We start from the raw sequence: 20,110 nt of genomic DNA, 5'->3' as shown, positions 1-20,110 counted from the left end.
TGAGTTGGATTTTCCCAGCAGCGCCACCGGACTCCGGGGGGGTTCCTGGGTGGTCTCGGGTTGTTCCGTTCTTCGAGACGGCCGTTCTTTACGGGAAGATTTTGGACCGGATTTAGACGCTTTAGGAGAAGGGGATCGTGTCGGGGTTCAGGCCACCCCGGGGGGGGAATTACGCCTTTGGGTGAACGGGCGGGATTGGGGGGTGGCGGCGGCCGGACTCCCCCCCCGCGTTTGGGCGGTGGTGGATCTTTATGGGAAATGTACTCAGGTCACCGTCGTCCCCCCCGAGGTGGCTGGACCCCCCCCGGCCCCCCCCTTACCGCCGGTACCCACCCCCCTGCCGGGTAATTGGGGGGGGGGGGGGGGTTGGAGGGGGAGTATTAGGGGCTGGGGTTATGGGGAGGGGGGATTTGGGGGGGCTGGGGGGTATTTTGGGGTCTGGGGCCATGGGGAAGGGGGATTTGGGGGGTAGGGAGGGGGGTTGGGGGGGATTTGGGGGGGCTGGGGGGGTATTTTGGGGTCTGGGGCCATGAGGAAGGGGGATTTGGGGGGTAGGGAGGGGGGCTGGGGGGATTTGGGGGGGCTGGGGGGGTATTTTGGGGTCTGGGGCCATGGGGAAGGGGGATTTGGGGGGTATGGAGGGGGCTGGGGGGATTTGGGGGGGCTGGGGGGGTATTCTGGGGTCTGGGGCCATGGGGAGGGGGGATTTGGGGGGTAGGGAGGGGGGCTGGGGGGGTATTCTGGGGTCTGGGGCCATGGGGAGGGGGGATTTGGGGGGTAGGGAGGGGGGCTGGGGGAATTTGGGGGGGCTGGGGGGGTATTTTGGGGTCTGGGGCCATGGGGAGGGGGGGATTTGGGGGGTATGGAGGGGCCTGGGGGGGATTTGGGGGGGCTGGGGGGGTATTCTGGGGTCTGGGGCCATGGGGAGGGGGGATTTGGGGGGTAGGGAGGGGGGCTGCGGGGATTTGGGGGGATGAGCTGGGGGGATTTGGGGGGTCTGGAGCCATGGGGAGGGGGATTTGGGGGGTAGGGAGGGGGGCTGGGGGGATTTGGGGGGGCTGGGGGGGTATTTTGGGGTCTGGGGCCATGGGGAGGGGGGATTTGGGGGGTAGGGAAGGGGCTGGGGGGGATTTGGGGGGGTATTGGGGTAATTAGTGGTGATGGGGGGGATTTGGGGGCTGGGGGGTATTTTGGGGCTGTGGGGAGGGGGGATTTGGGGGGTATGGAGGGGGCTGGGGGGGATTTGGGGGGGTATTGGGGTAACTAGGGGTGATGGGGGGGATTTGGGGGGGTATTCTGGGGCCGTGGGGAGGGGGGATTTGGGGGGCAGGGAGGGGGGCTGGGGGGTATTGGGGGGCTGGGGGGGGTTTGGGGGGGTATTGGGGGAGCTGGGAGTACTGGAGAGGGTCACTGGGATGTTACTGGGGGCCGTTACTGGGAGCACTGGGGTGACTGGTGCCCCCCCCCAGCGCTGCCCCCCGCTCCGGCCCCGCCCCGCCCCCAGCCCCGCCCCGACAAGTTTCCCGACAGCCTCGACCCCCCCGAGGGTGGTGAGTGACAGGGGGCGGGGCCTGGCACTGGGGGCGGGGCCTGGCACTGGGGGGGCGGGGCCTGTCTCAGGGCAGGGCCACAGTCAGCCCTGCCTGTGGGTGGGGGCTCTCTGAGGGGGTGGGGTTTGTCCCCAGGGGGTGTGGCCAGCACTGGGGGGGCGGAGCCTTTGTTACCCCTCCCTGCTGCTGGGGGTGGAGTCTGGCTGTAGGGGGTGTGGCCAGCACTGGGGGGGCGGAGCCTTTGCTACCCCTGCCTGCAGGTGGAGGTGGGGATGTCTCTCCTGGGGGCGTGGCCTCATGCTGGGGGGGCGTGGTTTCACCACAGATGGGCGTGGTCTTTAGCAGTGGGTGGGGTCAGCACGAAGGGGCGGGGCTTCCACCATCCCCCCCTGCAGCTGGGGCAAGGGAGGGGCTTTGTGGGTGGAGCCTCTCCTGGGGGTGGGGTCTGTCATCTTGGGGGTGTGGCCTGTTCCCAGGGGGTGGGGCTAGCCACAGGGGGTGGAGCTAACCCCAGGGGGCGGAGCCTTTGTCCCCACTTACAGCTATCGAGTGTTTTCCGGTTGGGCGGAGTGTCTCAGGGGGGTGTGGCCTTGGTGGGTGGGGCTAGTCCTGTTATGGGTGGGGCTTGTCCTAGGGGGGTGTGGTCTATTGGTGGGCGGGGCCAACCCCAGGCAGCAGAGTCCTGCCTGTTCTTACTGAGCTGTAGCTGATTGGGTCTGTCCCCATGGGGGGCGGGGCTTGTCCCAATAGGGGTGGGGCTTATTCAGGGGGTGTGGTCTGTCGAGTGGGCGTGGTGTATCTCAGGGGGCGGAGCTTTTACTATTCTCAATTGCTGTAATGATTAGATCAGGGGTTGTTTCGGGGGCGTGGCCTCTTCTGGGGCGGGGTGTGTCCCCCGGAGGGGGTGTGGCCTAACCAGCCCCACCCCCAGGCGCGGCGTGGGCGGGTCCAGGGGCGCCGCTGTCCAATGAGGCGCTGCTGTTCCACGAGAAGTGCGGGGCCCTCATCAAGCTGAGCAATGGGCACAAGACGGCCGAGCGCCGGCGGCCCCTCGACGAGTTCAACAACGGCGTCGTCCTCACCAACCGGCCCCTGCGCGACGGGGAGATGTTCGAGGTGCCGGGGGGGGGCGCTGGGGGCCTTTTGGGGGGCGCTGGGGGCCTTTTGGGGGGTGTTATAGGGGTCTTGGGGGGATCACGGGGGTCCTAGGGGTATTATGGGGGCCCTTGAGAGGGTCCTGGGGGGTGTCAGGGGGGTCCTGGGGGGCATTGCAGGGGTCCTGGGGGTGTCACTAGGGTCTTGGGAGGCTCCTGGGGGGCATGGGGGGGTCCTGGGGGGCATCATGGGGGTCCTGGGGGGCATCAGGGGGGTCCTGGGGGGCATCAGGGGGGTCCTGGGGGGCATCAGGGGGGTCCTGGGGGGCATCGGGGGGTCCTGGGGGGCGTCACGGGGGTCCTGGGGGGTTCCTGGGGATGTCACAAGGGTCCTGGGGGTTGGGGGGCATCATAGGGGTCCCTGGGGGGTTCCTGGGGATGTCACAAGGGTCCTGGGGGGCGTCGAGGGGGTCCTGGGGGGCATCACAGGGGTCCTGGGGGGTTCCCTGGGGGGCATCAGGGGGTTCCTGGGGGTGTCACAGGGGTCTTGGGGGGTTCCTGGAGGGTGTCACGGGGTTCCTGGGGGTCCTGAGGGCATCAGGGGGGCATTGGGGGGTTCCTGGGGGGCATTGGGGGGTTCCTGGGGGGCATTGGGGGGTTCCTGGGGGTGTCACAGGGGTCCTGGGGGTGTCACAAGGGTCCGGGGGGGCTCCTGGGTGTGTCACAGGTGTCCTGGGGGGCTCCTGGGGGCATCAGGGGGGTCCTGGGGGTGTCCCACGTTTGGGGGGGGGGGGTCTTGGGGTGAAGAGTGGGGACCTGAGGGGATCTTGGGGACAGTTTGGGCATCCTGGGGACAACTGGGTGTCCCGGGGGACACTGGGGGGGCTGTGAAGCGGGGGGGGGGGGGAATGCTGGGGGGTGTCAGGGGGTTCAGGGGGGTTTTGGGGGTCCCCTGACACCCCCCCCCCCCCCCCCCCCCCCCCCCCCAGATCCGTATCGATAAGTTGGTGGACAAGTGGTCGGGCTCCATCGAGATCGGGGGTGACGGCGCACAACCCCAACAGCCTCGAGTACCCCGCCACCATGACCAACCTCCGCTCCGGTGAGCCCCCCGGGACGTTGGGGTACCCCCCAAATGTTGGGGTACCCCCCTGGGGTCCCCCATGGAATGGAGGGGGGGGGACCCAGGAGCTGGTGCTTGGCATTAATTTGGGTGCTCGGATATCTGGGTTCCAACCCCCTCCAGACTCCTGGGTGCCCCCCAAAAAGGGGTGGGAGGGCCGCCCCGGATCCTGTGTGCCCCCCAAGACCCCCAAAAGAGAGCTGGGGCTCCCCAGGTGTGCCCCAAAAAGGGGTGGGGGGGCTCCCCGTATGCCTGGGGTCCCCCCAAGACCCCAAAAGAGAACTGGGGCTCCCCAGATGCCCCCCAAAAAGGGGTGGGGGGCACCCCCCAGATGCCTGGGTGCCCCCCAAGACCCCCAAAAGAGAGCTGGGGCTCCCCAAATGCGCCCCAAAAAGGGGTGGGGGGCGCCCCCCAGATGCCTGGGTGCCCCCCAAAACCCCCAAAAGAGAGCTGGGGCTCCCCAGGTGCACCCCAAAAAGGGGTGGGGGGGCCCCCCAGATGCCTGTGTGCCCCCAGAGAGGCGGGTGGGGGGTTCCCCAGACACGTGGGTCCCCACAGAGTGGGGTTGGGGACCCCCTGGATGTTGGGGTCCCCCCCAAGACCCCCCCCTTTTGTGTCCCCCCCCCCCAGGTACCATCATGATGAGCGGCTGCGGGATCCTGACCAACGGGAAGGGGACGCGACGCGAGTACTGCGAGTTCAGCCTCGACGAGCTACAGGTGACCCCCCCGGGGGCCCCCCAAAATCAGGGGGACCCCTGAACCCCCTCCCCAGGACCCCCCAGAATCCCGGACCCCTCAAACCCTCCTGAGACACCCAAAGTTGGGAGATAACCCCTCCCCTTGGCACGTCTGAAACTCCCCTGGGGTACCCCAAAATCAGGGGGGATCCCCCCCAACCCACCCCTGGGGCCTCCCAAAATCGGGGGGACCCCTCAACCCACCCCTGAGGCCCCCCCCAAATGTATGGGACCTCCCCCCTGTGACCCCCAAAACCTCTCTGAAGCTTCTCAAAATTGGGGGGACCCCCCCAATGCCCCTGAGGCCCCTCAAAACTGAGGGGCAACCCCCCTCAACCCCCCTGGGACCCCCAAAACTTCCCTAGAGCCCCCCGAAATTGGGAGGACCCCCCCAACCCTCCTGGGACCCCCAGATCTTCCCTAGAGCCCCCCAAAATTGGGAGGACCGCCCCAACCCTCCTGGGACCCCCAAAACTTCCCTAGAGCCCCCCAAAATTGGGAGGACCCCCCAACCCTCCTGGGACCCCCAGATCTTCCCTAGAGCCCCCCGGAATTGGGAGCACCCCCCCAACTCCTCTGGGACCCCCAAAACTTCCCTAGAGCCCCCCAAAATTGGGAGGACCCCCCCAACCCTCTTGGGACCCCCAAAACTTCCCTAGAGCCCCCCAAAATTGGGAGCACCCCCCCAACTCCTCTGGGACCCCCAAAACTTTCCGAGAGCCCCCCCAAAACTGGGAGGACCCCCCCAACCTTCCCCCCGGGGACCCCCAATGTCCCCATTGTCCCCTACAGGAGTTTGGGGGGGTCCCACCAATGTCACCCCCCCCCCCGTGCACCCCCAATTCCCCCCCCCCCCCCCCGTGTCACTCTTGTCACCCCTGTCCCCCCCCTGGGTTTTTTTGGGGGGTGTCCCAGCAATGTCCCCCCCCAACCCCTCGAGGACACCCCGGGGGATGTGGGGGCGCTCCCACTGCCCCCCCAAACCCCCTCCCCTCAGATTTGGGGGGGCCCTGTTGTCACCTGCGTGTCCCCCCACCTTCAGGAAGGGGACCACATCGGGTTGACGAGAAAAGCCAACAACGCTCTCCACTTCTACATCAACGGCATCGACCAAGGTGGGGGACACGGGTGGGGACACCCCAGGATGGGGACACGGGGGGGGGACACCCCCCACACGCCCCCCCCGGGGGTCTCCTGGAGGTCCCCAAATCGGCAGCTGGGGGATGGGAGGGGACATGGGGACGCCAAGGTGGCTCTTGGGGACATTTCCATCCATGGGGTGTCCCCAACGTTGACACCCCATGACCTTGAGGGGAGGTGGGGACGCCGAGGTGGCTCTTGGGGACATCACCCCCCATGAGGTGTCCCCAACGTTGACCCCCCATGAGTTTGAGGGGATGTGGGGACGCCGAGGTGGCTCTTGGGGACATCCCCATCCATGGGGTGTCCCCAGCGTTGGCACCCCATGACCTTGAGGGGACGTGGGGATGCCGAGGTGGCTCTTGGGGACATCTCCATCCATGGGGTGTCCCCAGCGTTGACACCCCATGACCTTGAGGGGAGGTGGGGACGCCGAGGTGGCTCTTGGGGACATCTCCATCCATGGGGTGTCCCCAGCGTTGACACCCCATGACCTTGAGGGGACGTGGGGACGCCGAGGTGGCTCTTGGGGACATCACCCCCCATGACGTGTCCCCAACGTTGACCCCCCATGAGTTTGAGGGGATGTGGGGACGCCGAGGTGGCTCTTGGGGACATCCCCATCCATGGGGTGTCCCCAGCGTTGGCACCCCATGACCTTGAGGGGATGTGGGGATGCCGAGGTGGCTCTTGGGGACATCTCCATCCATGGGGTGTCCCCAACGTTGACACCCCATGACTTTGAGGGGATATGGGGACACCGAGGTGGCCCTTGGGGACATCCCCATCCATGAGATATCCTCGATGTTGACACCCCATGATCTTGAGGGGACGTAGGGACACCGAGGTGGCTCTTGGGGACATCACCACCCATCAGGTGTCCCCAACGTTGGCATCCCATGACCTTGGGGGGATGTGGGGACCCCGAGGTGGCTCTTGGGGACATCTCCATCCATGGGGTGTCCCCAGCGTTGACACCTCATGACCTTGAGGGGATGTGGGGACCCCGAGGTGGCTCTTGGGGACATCTCCATCCATGGGGTGTCCCCAACGTTGACACCCCATGACCTTGAGGGGACGTGGGGACGCCGAGGTGGCTCTTGGGGACATCTCCATCCATGGGGTGTCCCCAACGTTGACACCCCATGACTTTGAGGGGATATGGGGACACCGAGGTGGCCCTTGGGGACATCCCCATCCATGAGATATCCTCGATGTTGACACCCCATGATCTTGAGGGGACGTAGGGACACCGAGGTGGCTCTTGGGGACATCACCACCCATCAGGTGTCCCCAACGTTGGCATCCCATGACCTTGGGGGGATGTGGGGACCCCGAGGTGGCTCTTGGGGACATCTCCATCCATGGGGTGTCCCCAGCGTTGACACCCCATGACCTTGAGGGGAGGTGGGGACGCCGAGGTGGCTCTTGGGGACATCACCCCCCATGACGTGTCCCCAACATTGACCCCCCATGACTTTGAGGGGATGTGGGGACGCCGAGGTGGCTCTTGGGGACATCCCCATCCATGGGGTGTCCCCAGCGTTGGCACCCCATGACCTTGAGGGGATGTGGGGATGCCGAGGTGGCCCCTGGGGACATCCCCATCCATGAGATAACCTCGATGTTGACACCCCATGATCTTGAGGGGACGTAGGGACACCGAGATGGCTCTTGGGGACATCACCACCCATCAGGTGTCCCCAACGTTGGCATCCCATGACCTTGGGGGGATGTGGGGACCCCGAGGTGGCTCTTGGGGATGTCCCCATCCATGAAGTGTCCCCAGTGTTGACACCTCATGACCTTGAGGGGATGTGGGGACCCCGAGGTGGCTCTTGGGGATGTCCCCATCCATGAAGTGTCCCCAGTGTTGACACCCCATGACCTTGGGGGGATGTGGGGACCCCGAGGTGGCTCTTGGGGACGTCCCCATCCATGAGGTGTTCTCAGTGTTGGCATCTCATGATTTTAAGGAGATATAGAGACGTTGAGGTGGGTCTTGGGGACATCCCCATCCATGGGGTGTCCCCAACATTGACACCCCTTGACCTTGAGGGGACCACACTGTCCCCAGCGTGGCTGTGGTGACGTCCTTGTCCCCAGGGGTGGCGACGACGCTGACGCCCTTGGTGGTCTACGGGGTGGTGGACCTCTACGGGATGGCGGTGAAGGTGACCATCGTCCACAACCACAACCACAGCGACCGCCTGCGGCGCAACAACGCCATCCTCCGGGCGTTGTCACCCGAGGGGGGCCGGCGTCCCCCCGTGTCCCCGCAACCCCCCGCCGGGCCACCCGCCGGGCCCCCCCCGCCCCCCCGCCTCCTCTTCCACCCCAACTGCGGGCAGAAGGCGGCCGTCGTCAACGAGGGGCGCACGGCTCTGCGGCCACAGTGAGTGACACGGGGACACTCGCGTCCTTGCGTCCCCATTCTTGGTGTCCCCATTGACGTCGTGTCTTCGTGTCCCCTGTCCCTGGTGTCCCCACTGACGCTGTGTCCTTCTGTCCCCGTTCTTGGTGTCCCGTTCGATGTGGTGTCCCCATCCCTGGTGTCCCCATCCCTGGTGTCCTGATTGATGTGGTGTCCACGTGTCCTTGTCCTTGATGTCCCCATTGACGTCATGGAGCTGTCCCTGGTGTCCCCGTTGACGTGGTGTCCCCGTTGACGTGGTGTCCCCGTTGACGTGGTGTCTTGGTGTCCCCATCCCTGGTGTCCTGATTGACGTGGTGTCCATGTGTCGCTGTCCCTGATGTCCCCGTTGATGTCACGGACCCTCCCTGATGTTGCTGCTGATCTTGTGTCCTTGTGTCCCCATCCTTGGTGTCCCCATTGATGTCGTGTCTTCGTGTCCCCCGTCCCTGGTGTCCCTGCTGACATGGTGTCCCCGCTGACATGGTGTCCCCGTCCCTGGTGTCCCCATCCCTGGTATCCTGATTGATGTGGTGTCCACGTGTCCTTGTCCTTGATGTCCCCATTGACGTCATGGAGCTGTTCCTGGTGTCCCCGTTGACGTGGTGTCCCCGTTGACGTGGTGTCCCCATGCCTGGTGTGCTGATTGACGTGGTGTCTATGTGTCCTTGTCCCTGGTGTCCCCGTTGATGTCATGGACATTCCCTGATGTCGCTGCTGATCTTGTGTCCTTGCGTCCCCATCCTTGGTGTCCCCATTGACGTTGTGTCTTCGTGTCCCTGTCCCTGGTGTCCCCACTGACGCTGTGTCCTTCTGTCTCCATCCTCGGTGTCCCCGTTGATGTGGTGGACCCATCCCTGACGTCCCTGCTGACGTGGTGTCCTTCTGTCCCTGTCCCTGGTGTCCCCTTTGACATGGTGTCCCTGTGTCCCCGCCCCTGGTGTCCCCTTTGACGTGGTGGTTTTTTTGACGTGGTGTCCCAGTGTCCCCTTCCCTGGTGTCCCCGTCCTCAGTGTCCCCTTTGGCGCGGTGTCCCAGTGTCCCCGTCCCTGGCGTCCCCTTTGATGCAGTGTCCCTGTCCCTGGTGTCACCATCCCAGGTGTCCCCGTTGGCGCAGTGTCCCCATACTGGTGTCCCTTTTGACGTGGTGTCTTGGTGTCCCCATCCCCGGCATCCCTTTTGACGCGGTGTCCCTGTGTCCCCGTCCCTGGTGTCACCATCCCAGGTGTCCCTGTTGACGTAGTGTCCCCGTCCCGGTGTCCCCTTTGACATGGTGTCTCTGTCCCTGGTGTCCCTTTTGACGTGGTGTCTTGATGTCCCCGTCCCCGGTGTCCCCTGTGACGCGGTGTCCATGTGTCCCCGTCCTGGCATCCCTTTTGATGTGGTGTCCCCGTCCCCGGTGTCCCCTGTGACGCGGTGTCCCCGTCCCTGGTGGCACCATCTCAGGTGTCCCTATTGACGTAGTGTCCCCGTCCCGGTGTCCCCATCCCGGCATCCCTTTTGACGTGGTGTCTTGATGTCCCCGTCCCCAGTGTCCCCTGTGACACTGTGTCCCCGTGTCCCTCTCCCTGGTGGCACCATCCCAGGTGTCCCTGTTGATGTAGTGTCCCCGTCCCCGGTGTCCCCTGTGACGCGGTGTCCCCGTCCCTGGTGGCACCATCCCAGGTGTCCCCGTTGACGTAGTGTCCCCGTCCCGGTGTCCCCTTTGACGCGGTGTCCCCGTCCTGGCGTCCCTTTTGACGTGGTGTCTTGATGTCCCCGTCCCCGGTGTCCCCTGTGACGCGGTGTCCATGCGTCCCTGTCCCCGGTGTCCCTTTTGACGTGGTGTCTTGATGTCCCCGTCCCCTGTGACGCGGTGTCCATGTGTCCCCGTCCCGGCGTCCCTTTTGACGTGGTGTCCCCGTCCCGGCGTCCCTTTTGACGTGGTGCCTTGATGTCCCCGTCCCCGGTGTCCCCTGTGACGCGGTGTCCCCGTGTCCCTCTCCCTGGTGGCACCATCCCAGGTGTCCCTGTTGATGTAGTGTCCCCGTCCCCGGTGTCCCCTGTGACGCGGTGTCCCCGTCCCTGGTGGCACCATCCCAGGTGTCCCTGTTTATGTAGTGTCCCCGTCCCCGGTGTCCCCTGTGACGCGGTGTCCCTGTCCCCAGCGCGACGGATGACTTCAACCACGGGGTGGTGCTGAGCGCCCGGGCGCTGCGGGACAACGAGCTCTTCCAGGTGCGCATCGACAAGATGGTGGACAAGTGGGCGGGGTCCATCGAGATCGGGGTGACCACCCACAACCCCGCCTACCTCCAGCTGCCCTCCACCATGACCAACCTGCGCTCAGGTGGGTCCCCGACGTCTCCGTGGGGTCCCCGTGGGGTTCCCGTGGGGTCCCCGACATCTCTATGGGGTCCCCAACGTCTCTATGGGGTTCCCAACATCTCCATGGGGTTCCCGTGGGGTTCCCGACATCTCTATGGGGTCCCCAACGTCTCTATGGGGTCCCCAACGTCTCTATGGGGTCCCCAACGTCTCTATGGGGTTCCCAATGTCTCCCTGGGGTTCCCGTGGGGTTCCCAACGTCTCCATGGGGTTCCTGTGGGGTTCCCGATATCTTCATGGGGTCCCCAACGTCTCCATGGGGTCTCCATGGGGTCCCCAACGTCTCCATGGGGTCTCCATGGGGTCCCCAACGTCTCTATGGGGTTCCCAATGTCTCCCTGGGGTTCCTGTGGGGTTCCCAACATCTCTATGGGGTTCCTGTGGGGTCCCCAACGTCTCCGTGGGGTCCCCAACGTCTCCATGGGGTTCCCAATGTCTCCCTGGGGTTCCTGTGGGGTTCCCAACATCTCCATGGGGTTCCTGTGGGGTTCCCGATATCTCCATGGGGTCCCCAACGTCTCCATGGGGTCTCCATGGGGTCCCCAACGTCTCCATGGGGTCTCCATGGGGTCCCCAACATCTCCATGGGCTCTCTATGGGGTCCCCAACGTCTCTATGGGGTTCCCAATGTCTCCCTGGGGTTCCCGTGGGGTTCCCAACGTCTCCATGGGGTTCCTGTGGGGTTCCCGATATCTCCATGGGGTCCCCAACGTCTCCATGGGGTCTCCATGGGGTCCCCAACATCTCCATGGGGTCTCCATGGGGTCCCCAACGTCTCTATGGGGTTCCCAATGTCTCCCTGGGGTTCCCGTGGGGTTCCCAACATCTCCATGGGGTTCTTGTGGGGTTCCTGATATCTCCATGGGGTCCCCAACGTCTCCATGGGGTCTCCATGGGGTCCCCAACATCTCCATGGGGTCTCCATGGGGTCCCCAACGTCTCTATGGGGTTCCCAATGTCTCCCTGGGGTTCCTGTGGGGTTCCCAACATCTCCATGGGGTTCCTGTGGGGTCCCCGATATCTCCATGGGGTCCCCGATATCTCCATGGGGTCCCCAACGTCTCCATGGGGTCCCCAACATCTCCATGGGCTCTCTATGGGGTCCCCAACGTCTCTATGGGGTTCCCAATGTCTCCCTGGGGTTCCTGTGGGGTTCCCAACGTCTCCATGGGCTCTCCATGGGGTCCCCAACGTCTCCATGGGGTCCCCAACGTTTCCCTGGGGTTCCCGTGGGGTCCCCAACACCTCCCTGGGGTTCCCGTGGGGTTCCTGAGATCTCCATGGGGTCCCCAACGTCTCCATGGGGTCCCCAACGTTTCCCTGGGGTTCCTGTGGGGTCCCCAACACCTCCATGGGGTTCCCGTGGGGTCCCCAGCATCTCCGTGGGGTCCCTCCAGGGTGTTCCCAGGGTGTCCCCAGCCACCTCACGGTGTCCCCTGGGCATCTTGAGCCACTCCACGGTGTCCCCAGGTTGTCCCCAGCCACCCCACGGTGTCCCCAGGACATCTCGTACCCCTCCAAGGTGTCCCCATCCACCCCATGGTGTCCCCAGGTTGTCCCCAGCCACCCCAGGTTGTCCCCACGGTGTCCCCAGGGTGTCCTGGGCCACCCCTGGGTGTCCTTAGATTGTCCCCAGCCACCCCAGGATGTCCCCAGGTTGTCCCCAGCCACCTCAGGTTGTCCCCATCCACCCCATGGTGTCCCCAGGTTGTCCCCATCCACCCCATGGTGTCCCCAGGTTGTCCCCAGCCACCCCAGGTTGTCCCCACGGTGTCCCCAGGGTGTCCTGGGCCACCCCTGTGTGTCCCCAGGTTGTCCGCAGCCACCCCAGGGCATCTCAAACCCCTCCAAGGTGTCCCCAGCCACCCCATGGTGTCCTTAGATTGTCCCCAGCCACCCCAGGTGTGTCCCTAGCCACCCCAGGATGTCCCCACAGTGTCCCCAGGGTGTCCTGGGCCACCCCTGAGTGTCCTTAGATTGTCCCCAGCCACCCCATGGTGTCCCCAGGTTGTCCCCAGCCACCTCAGGTTGTCCCCAGCCACCCCATGGTGTCCCCAGGTTGTCCCCAGCCACCCCAGGATGTCCCCACGGTGTGCCCAGGGTGTCCTGGGCCACCCCTGAGTGTCCTTAGATTGTCCCCAGCCACCCCATGATGTCCCCAAGTTGTCCTCAGCCACCTCAGGTTGTCCCCAGCCACCACAGGTGTGTCCCCAGGTTGTCCCCAGCCACCTCAGGTTGTCCCCAGCCACCCCAGGATGTCCCCATGGTGTCCCCAGGTTGTCCCCAGCCACTCCAGGTTGTCCCCAGCCACCCCAGAGTGTCCCCAGGACATCTCGTACCCCTCCAAGGTGTCCCCAGCCACCCCAGAGTGTCCCCAGGGTGTCCCCAGCCACCCCAGGTTGTCCCCACGGTGTCCCCAGGGTGTCCCGGGCCACCCCTGTGTGTCCCCAGGTTGTCCCCAGCCACCCCAGGTTGTCCCCAGCCACCCCATGGTGTCCCCAGGTTGTCCCCAGCCACCCCAGAGTGTCCCCAGGACATCTCGTACCCCTCCAAGGTGTCCCCAGCCACCCCAGAGTGTCCCCAGGGTGTCCCCGGCCACCCCTCCCCTCCCCGGATGATGTCCCCAACCCCGTCCCCGCAGGCACCTGGATGATGACGGGCAACGGGGTGATGCACAACGGCACCACCGTCCTCGACGAGTACGGCCACAACCTCGACCGCCTCAAGGTGGGACAACGCGGACACCTGGAGCTGGAGGAGGTGGTGGGGGGGGGGACAGGGACACCCCTGTGGGTGTCCCCCGGGGGTGACACTCGTCCCCGCAGGCGGGGGACACGGTGGGGGTGGTACGGAGGGACGACGGGACCCTCCACTTCTTCGTCAACGGGGCGGCGCAGGGACCCGCCGCCTGGAACGTGCCCCCCAACGTCTACGCCGTGGTGGACCTCTACGGCCAGGCCGCCCAGGCCACCATCGTCGAGGACGGCGGTGAGCTCCCGGGGGACGTTGGGGACACGGCGGGGGGGGGGGGGGGTTCGGTGGGGGAGAGGAGGGGACATTGGGGGAGGTCGGAGGTGGAGTTTTGGGGACATTGGGGACGTCAAGGGGTGGGTTTGAGAGACGTGGGGACATCAAGGGGTGGGTTTGGGGACATTGGGGACATCAAGGGGTGGGTTTGGGGACATTGGGGACATCAAGGGGTGGGTTTGGGGGCAGTGGGGACATCAAGGGGTGGGTTTGGGGCACCTGGGGACATCAAGCGCTGGGTTTGGGACACTTGGGGACATCAAGGTCTGGGTATGGGGACATTGGGGATGTCAGGGGGTGGGTTTGGGGGACAGTGGGGACGTCAGGGGGTGGGTTTGGGGACATTGGGGACGTCAGGGGGTGGGTTTGGGGACAGTGGGGACGTCAGGGGGTGGGTTTGAGAGACGTGGGGACATCAAGGGGTGGGTTTGGGGACATTGGGAACGTCAGGGGGTGGGTTTGGGGACGTGGGGACGTCAGGGGGTGGGTTTGGGGACATTGGGAACGTCAGGGGGTGGGTTTGGGGGATGTGGGGACATCAAGGGGTGGGTTTGGGGACGTGGGGACGTCAGGGGGTGGGTTTGGGAGACGTGGGGACATCAAGGGGTGGGTTTGGGGACATTGGGGACATCAAGGGGTGGGTTTGGGGCACCTGGGGACATCAAGCGCTGGGTTTGGGACACTTGGGGACATCAAGGTCTGGGTATGGGGACATTGGGGATGTCAGGGGGTGGGTTTGGGGGACAGTGGGGACGTCAAGGGGTGGGTTTGGGGACATTGGGGACGTCAGGGGGTGGGTTTGGGGGACAGTGGGGACGTCAAGGGGTGGGTTTGGGGACGTGGGGACGTCAGGGGGTGGGTTTGGGGACATTGGGGACATCAAGGGGTGGATTTGGGGCACCTGGGGACATCAAGCGCTGGGTTTGGGACACTTGGGGACATCAAGGTCTGGGTACGGGGACATTGGGGACATCAAGGGATGAGTTTGGGGCACGTGGGGACATCAAGCACTGGGTTTGGGACACTTGGGGACATCAAGGTCTGGGTATGGGGACATTGGGGACGTCAGGGGGTGGGTTTGGGGACAGTGGGGACGTCAGGGGGTGGGTTTGGGGACGTGGGGACGTCAGGGGGTGGGTTTGGGGACATTGGGGACGTCAGGGGGTGGGTTTGGGAAGGTTGGGGACATCAGGGGGTGGGTTTGGGAAGGTTGGGGACATTGGGGACACGAGACGGTGGGGCTCGGTGGGGACCTGGATCCTTGGGGACATCGGAGGGGAACTGCTTGGGGACACCGAGGTTTGGGGTACGCGGGGACATCGGGGGGTGGCTTTGGGGACCTTGGGGACACTGGGGGGTGGGGTTGGGGGGAGACAGGGGTCCTGGGGACATCAGTGGTGGAGTTTGGGGACACTGGGGACACCAGGGGGTGTGTGTGGGGCGATATCGGGGTGCGGGGCTGGATTTTGGGGTGCAGGGCTGGATTTTGGGGTGCGGGGGGGTGTTGCCGGAGCCCCACCTTTGGGGGGTTCATGGGTGGGGTGCGTATGTGTCCCCGTGTCCCCCCCCCCCAGAGGTGACCTCGCTGGGGGGCGATGGCTCGGAGGGGGACACCCCGGGGTCCCCCGAAAGTCCCTCCCCGGGGGGTTCCCCCAGCGACCTGCGCTTCCACCGCCTGCACGGCACCAACGCCCTCATCACCAACGGCGGCCGCACCGCCCTGCGCCAGAACTGCCGCTCCGAGTTCAACGACGCCATCGTCATCTCCAACCGGTCAGGGGCACCCCAAAATCCTCCCCCTGCACCCCAAAAATCCTCCCCTGCACCCCAAAATCCCCCCCTGCACCCCAAAACCCGGCCGTGGGTGCTGCAGCACCGTCCCCAGGTCCCCAACCCCGCACCAGCGGTGTTGCTGCGTTTAGTGACGCCGTCGGCGTCTGCGACTGATTGGGGCACCCCAAAATCTTCTCCCTGTACCCCAAAAATCCCCCCCTGCACCCCAAAACTCCCCCTGCACCCCAAAACCCGGCCGTGGGTGCTGCAGCACCGTCCCCAGGTCCCCAACCCCGCACCAGAGCTGCTGCTGCGTTTAGTGACGCCGTCAGCGTCTGCAACTGGTGGGGGCACCCCAAAATCTTCTCCCTGTACCCCAAAATCCTCCCCTGCACCCCAAAACCCGGCCGTGGGTGCTGCAGCACCGTCCCCAGGTCCCCAACCCCGCACCAGAGCTGCTGCTGCGTTTAGTGACGCCGTCGGCATCTGCGACTGGTGGGGGCACCCCAAAATCTTCTCCCTGCACCCCAAAATCCTCCCCTGCACCCCAAAATCCTCCCCTGCACCCCAAAATCCCCCCCTGCACCCCAAAACCCGGCCGTGGGTGCTGCAGCACCGTCCCCAGGTCCCCAACCCCGCACCAGCGGTGTTGCTGCGTTTAGTGACACCGTCGGCGTCTGCAACTGGTGGGGGCACCCCAAAATCCTCCCCCTGCACCCCAAAATCCTCCCCCTGCACCCCAAAACCCGGCCGTGGGTGCTGCAGCACCATCCCCAGGTCCCCAACCCCGCACCAGAGCTGCTGCTGCGTTTAGTGACGCCGTCGGCGTCTGCGACTGGTGGGGGCACCCCAAAATCTTCTCCCTGTTCCCCAAAATCCTCCCCTGCACCCCAAAACTCCCCCTGCACCCCAAAACCCGGCCATGGGTGCTGCAGCACCGTCCCCAGGTCCCCAACCCCGCACCAGCGGTGTTGCTACGTTTAGTGACGCCGTCGGCATCTGCAACTGGTGGGGGCACCCCAAAATCCTCCCCCCGCACCCCAAAATCCTCCCCTGCACCCCAAAATCCCCCCTGCACCCCAAAATCCCCCCCTGCACCCCAAAACCCGGCCGTGGGTGCTGCAGCACTGTCCCCAGGTCCCCAACCCCGCACCAGAGCTGCTGCTGCGTTTAGTGACGCCGTCGGCATCTGCAACTGGTGGGGGCACCCCAAAATCTTCTCCCTGTACCCCAAAATCCCCCCTGCACCCCAAAACCCGGCCATGGGTGCTGCAGCACCGTCCCCAGGTCCCCAACCCCGCACCAGCGGTGTTGCTGTGTTTAGTGACGCCGTCGGCATCTGCAACTGGTGGGGGCACCCCAAAAATCCTCCCCTGCACCCCAAAACTCCCCCTGCACCCCAAAACCAGGCTGTGGGTGCTGCAGCACCGTCCCCAGGTCCCCAACCCCGCACCAGCGGTGTTGCTGCGTTTAGTGACACCATCGGCGTCTGCAACTGGTGGGGGCACCCCAAAATCTTCTCCCTGCACCCCAAAATCCCCCCCCTGCACCCCAGAACCCGGCCGTGGGTGCTGCAGCACCATCCCCAGGTCCCCAACCCCGCACCAGAGCTGCTGCTGCGTTTAGTGACGCCGTCGGCGTCTGCGACTGGTGGGGGCACCCCAAAATCTTCTCCCTGCACCCCAAAAATCCTCCCCTGCACCCCAAAACTCCCCCTGCACCCCAAAACCCGGCCGTGGGTGCTGCAGCACCGTCCCCAGGTCCCCAACCCCGCACCAGAGCTGCTGCTGCGTTTAGTGACGCCGTCGGCGTCTGCAACTGGTGGGGGCACCCCAAAATCTTCTCCCTGTACCCCAAAATCTTCTCCCTGTACCCCAAAATCCTCCCCGTGCACCCCAAAATCCTCCCCTGCACCCCCAAATCTGCCCCAGGCTGGTCCCTGCACCCCCACATCTGCCCCTGCACCCCCAAATCTGCCCCAGGCTGGTCCCTGCACCCCCAAATCTGCCCCTGCACCCCCAAATCTGCCCCAGGCTGGTCCCTGCACCCCCACATCTGCCCCTGCACCCCCAAATCTGCCCCAGGCTGGTCCCTGCACCCCCAAATCTGCCCCTGCACCCCCAAATCTGCCCCAGGCTGGTCCCTGCACCCCCACATCTGCCCCTGCACCCCCAAATCTGCCCCAGGCTGGTCCCTGCACCCCCACATCTGCTCCTGCACCCCCAAATCTGCCCCCAACCCTGTCCTCAGGCCCCCAAACCAGACCCTGCGCCCCCAAATCTGCCCCTGCACCCCCAAATCCCCCCCCAACCCTGTCCCCGGACCTCCAACCCTGCCCCTGCACCCCCAAACATTCCCCCAGGTCCCCAAATCTGCCCCTGCACCCCCAAAACTGCCTCAAAACTCCCCCCCCCACCACCCAAAACCCACCCTGCGACTCTCCCACAGCACCTCGGGGTGCTCGTAACCCCCCTCCCCTCCCTGCACCCACCTGGGGGGGTCCCTATGCCCTTCCCCCACAACCGAGGGGACACCCCCCCCCCCCAGATTTTGGGGTGTCCCCCCCTCCCGGTGACCCCCGTGTCCCCCAGGGCGCTGCGGGACGGGGAGCTCTTCGAGATCGTCATCCAGAAGATGGTGGATCGTTGGTCCGGCTCCATCGAGGCGGGTGAGGGGGGACACGGGGGGGGTCCCCACACCCCTCCCCATCTCCTGTCCCCTCTGTCCCCCCCCCCCCCCCACCGTGTCCCTTGTCACCCCCCTTGTCCCCGCAGGCGTCACCGCCATCCGCCCCGAGGACCTGGAGTTCCCCAACACCATGACGGATATCGACTACGATACCTGGATGCTGAGGTGAGGGACGGACACGCACACCGGTGTCACCTGGGGGGGGTCACCTCGGTCCCCACGGGGCCACCGCTGTCCCCAAGGGGCCACCTCGGTCCCCCACGGGGCCACCTCGGTCCCCAAGGGACGTTACTGGGTCCCCCGGTTCCCAGAGGGATCCCTTGGGGGGATCCCTGTCCTTTCCTCTTGTCCCCTGTGTCCCCTTCTGTCCCCAAGGAGCCACGTCTTGTCCTTGGTGTCCCCAAGAGGTCACCTCGGTCCCCTGGGGGCCACCGCTGTCCCCAAAGGGCCACCTCGGTCCCCAAGGGACGTTACTGCGTCCCCCGGTTCCCCGAGGGATCCCTTGGGGGGATCCCTGTCCTTTCCTCTTGTCCCCTGTGTCCCCTTCTGTCCCCAAGGGGCCATGTCTTGTCTTTGGTGTCCCCAAGAGGTCACCTCGGTCCCCTGGGGGCCACCACTGTCCCCAAAGGGCCACCTCAGTCCCCCGCAGGGCCACCTCGGTCCCCCAGGGACGTTACTGGGTCCCCCGGTTCCCTGAGGGATCCCTTGGGGATCCCTCTCCTTTCCTCGTGTCCCCTTCTGTCCCCAAGGGGCCCCGTCTTGTCTTTGGTGTCCCCAAGGGGCCGCCACTGTCCCCAAAGGGCCACCTCAGTCCCCCGCAGGGCCACCTCGGTCCCCCAGGGACGTTACTGGGTCCCCCGGTTCCCCGAGGGATCCCTTGAGAATCCTTTTCTTTTTGTTCCTGATGTCCCATTCTGTCCCCAAGGGGCCATGTCTTGTCTTTGGTGTCCCCAAGAGGTCACCTCGGTCCCCTGGGGGCCACCACTGTCCCCAAGGGGCCACCTCGGTCCCCCGCAGGGCCACCTCGGTCCCCCAGGGACGTTACTGGGTCCCCCGGTTCCCCGAGGGATCCCTTGGGGATCCCTCTCCTTTCCTCGTGTCCCCTTCTGTCCCCAAGGGGCCCCGTCTTGTCTTTGGTGTCCCCAAGGGGCCGCCACTGTCCCCAAAGGGCCACCTCGGTCCCCCACGGGGCCACCTCGGTCCCCCAGGGACGTTACTGGGTCCCCCGGTTCCCCGAGGGATCCCTTGGGGGGATCCCTGTCCTTTCCTCGTGTCCCCTGTGTCCCCTTCTGTCCCCAAGGGGCCACGTCTTGTCCTTGCTGTCCCCAAGAGGTCACCTTGGTCCCCTGGGGGCCACCACTGTCCCCAAAGGGCCACCTCAGTCCCCCCCAGGGCCACCTCGGTCCCCCAGGGACGTTACTGGGTCCCCCGGTTCCCCGAGGGATCCCTTGGGGATCCCTGTCCTTTCTTCTTGTCCCCTGTGTCCCCTTCTGTCCCCAAGGGGCCACGTCTTGTCCTTGGTGTCCCCAAGGCGTCACCTCGCTCCCCCGGGGGTTGTGCTGGGTCCTGGGGTTCCCTGAGGGTCCATAATTGTCCCCAAGCGTCCCTGCCTGTCCCCACCCATCCCTGAGAGACCATCTCTGTCCCCCAGGGTCCCCGTCCCGTCCCCAAGGTCCCCATCTGTCCCTAAGGGTCCCCATCTGTCCCCAATGTCCCCACCCATCCCCAAGGGTCCTTGTTCTGTCCCTAAGGGTCCCCCTCCCGTCCCCAGGGTCCCCCTCCCGTCCCCAAGGTCCCCTCCCGTCCCCAAGGGTCCCCCTCCCGTCCCCAGGGTCCCCATCTGTCCCCAATGTTCCCACCCATCCCCAAGGGTCCTTGTTCTGTCCCTAAGAGTCCGCATCCTGTCCCCAGGGTCCCTGTCCTGTCCCCAAGGTCCCCATCTGTCCCTAAGGGTCCCCGTCCCATCCCCAAGGTCCCCATCTGTCCCTAAGGGTCCCCGTCCGTCCCCAAGGTCCCCGTCCATCCCCAAGGTCCCCATCCCATCCCTAAGGGTCCCCATCCCGTCCCCAATGTCCCCATCCCGTCCCCAAGGGTCCCCCACCTGTCCCCAAGGGTCCCCACCCATCCCCAATGTCCCCACCCATCCCCAAGGGTCCCTGTCCTGTCCCCAATGTCCCCAAGGGTCCCCATTCCGTC

The 20,110-nt window shown here is 65.5% G+C and overlaps 1 protein-coding gene across 1 annotated transcript in view; it reads left to right on the top strand.

The window, feature by feature from the left end:
• Window positions 1-4: 4 nt before the first annotated feature.
• NEURL4 (neuralized E3 ubiquitin protein ligase 4) overlaps window positions 5-20,110 on the top strand; it is a gene marked incomplete at both ends in the record, with an annotated part of 32,243 nt that continues 12,137 nt past the window's right edge. Inside the window, 13 exon segments of the mRNA XM_059834573.1 lie at window positions 5-344; window positions 2,482-2,666; window positions 3,634-3,681; window positions 3,683-3,746; window positions 4,398-4,486; window positions 5,549-5,621; window positions 7,753-8,041; window positions 10,207-10,388; window positions 13,068-13,153; window positions 13,252-13,414; window positions 15,028-15,226; window positions 17,818-17,894; window positions 18,001-18,079. Of these exon segments, the coding sequence (XP_059690556.1) occupies window positions 5-344; window positions 2,482-2,666; window positions 3,634-3,681; window positions 3,683-3,746; window positions 4,398-4,486; window positions 5,549-5,621; window positions 7,753-8,041; window positions 10,207-10,388; window positions 13,068-13,153; window positions 13,252-13,414; window positions 15,028-15,226; window positions 17,818-17,894; window positions 18,001-18,079 (1,874 nt within the window).

Source organism: Gavia stellata, unplaced genomic scaffold (assembly GCF_030936135.1).
Source record: "Gavia stellata isolate bGavSte3 unplaced genomic scaffold, bGavSte3.hap2 HAP2_SCAFFOLD_1148, whole genome shotgun sequence".
NCBI classification, from domain to species: domain Eukaryota; kingdom Metazoa; phylum Chordata; class Aves; order Gaviiformes; family Gaviidae; genus Gavia; species Gavia stellata.
The sequence above is the reverse complement of the archived record's forward strand: the minus strand, read 5'-3'. Positions and strand labels throughout refer to the sequence as shown.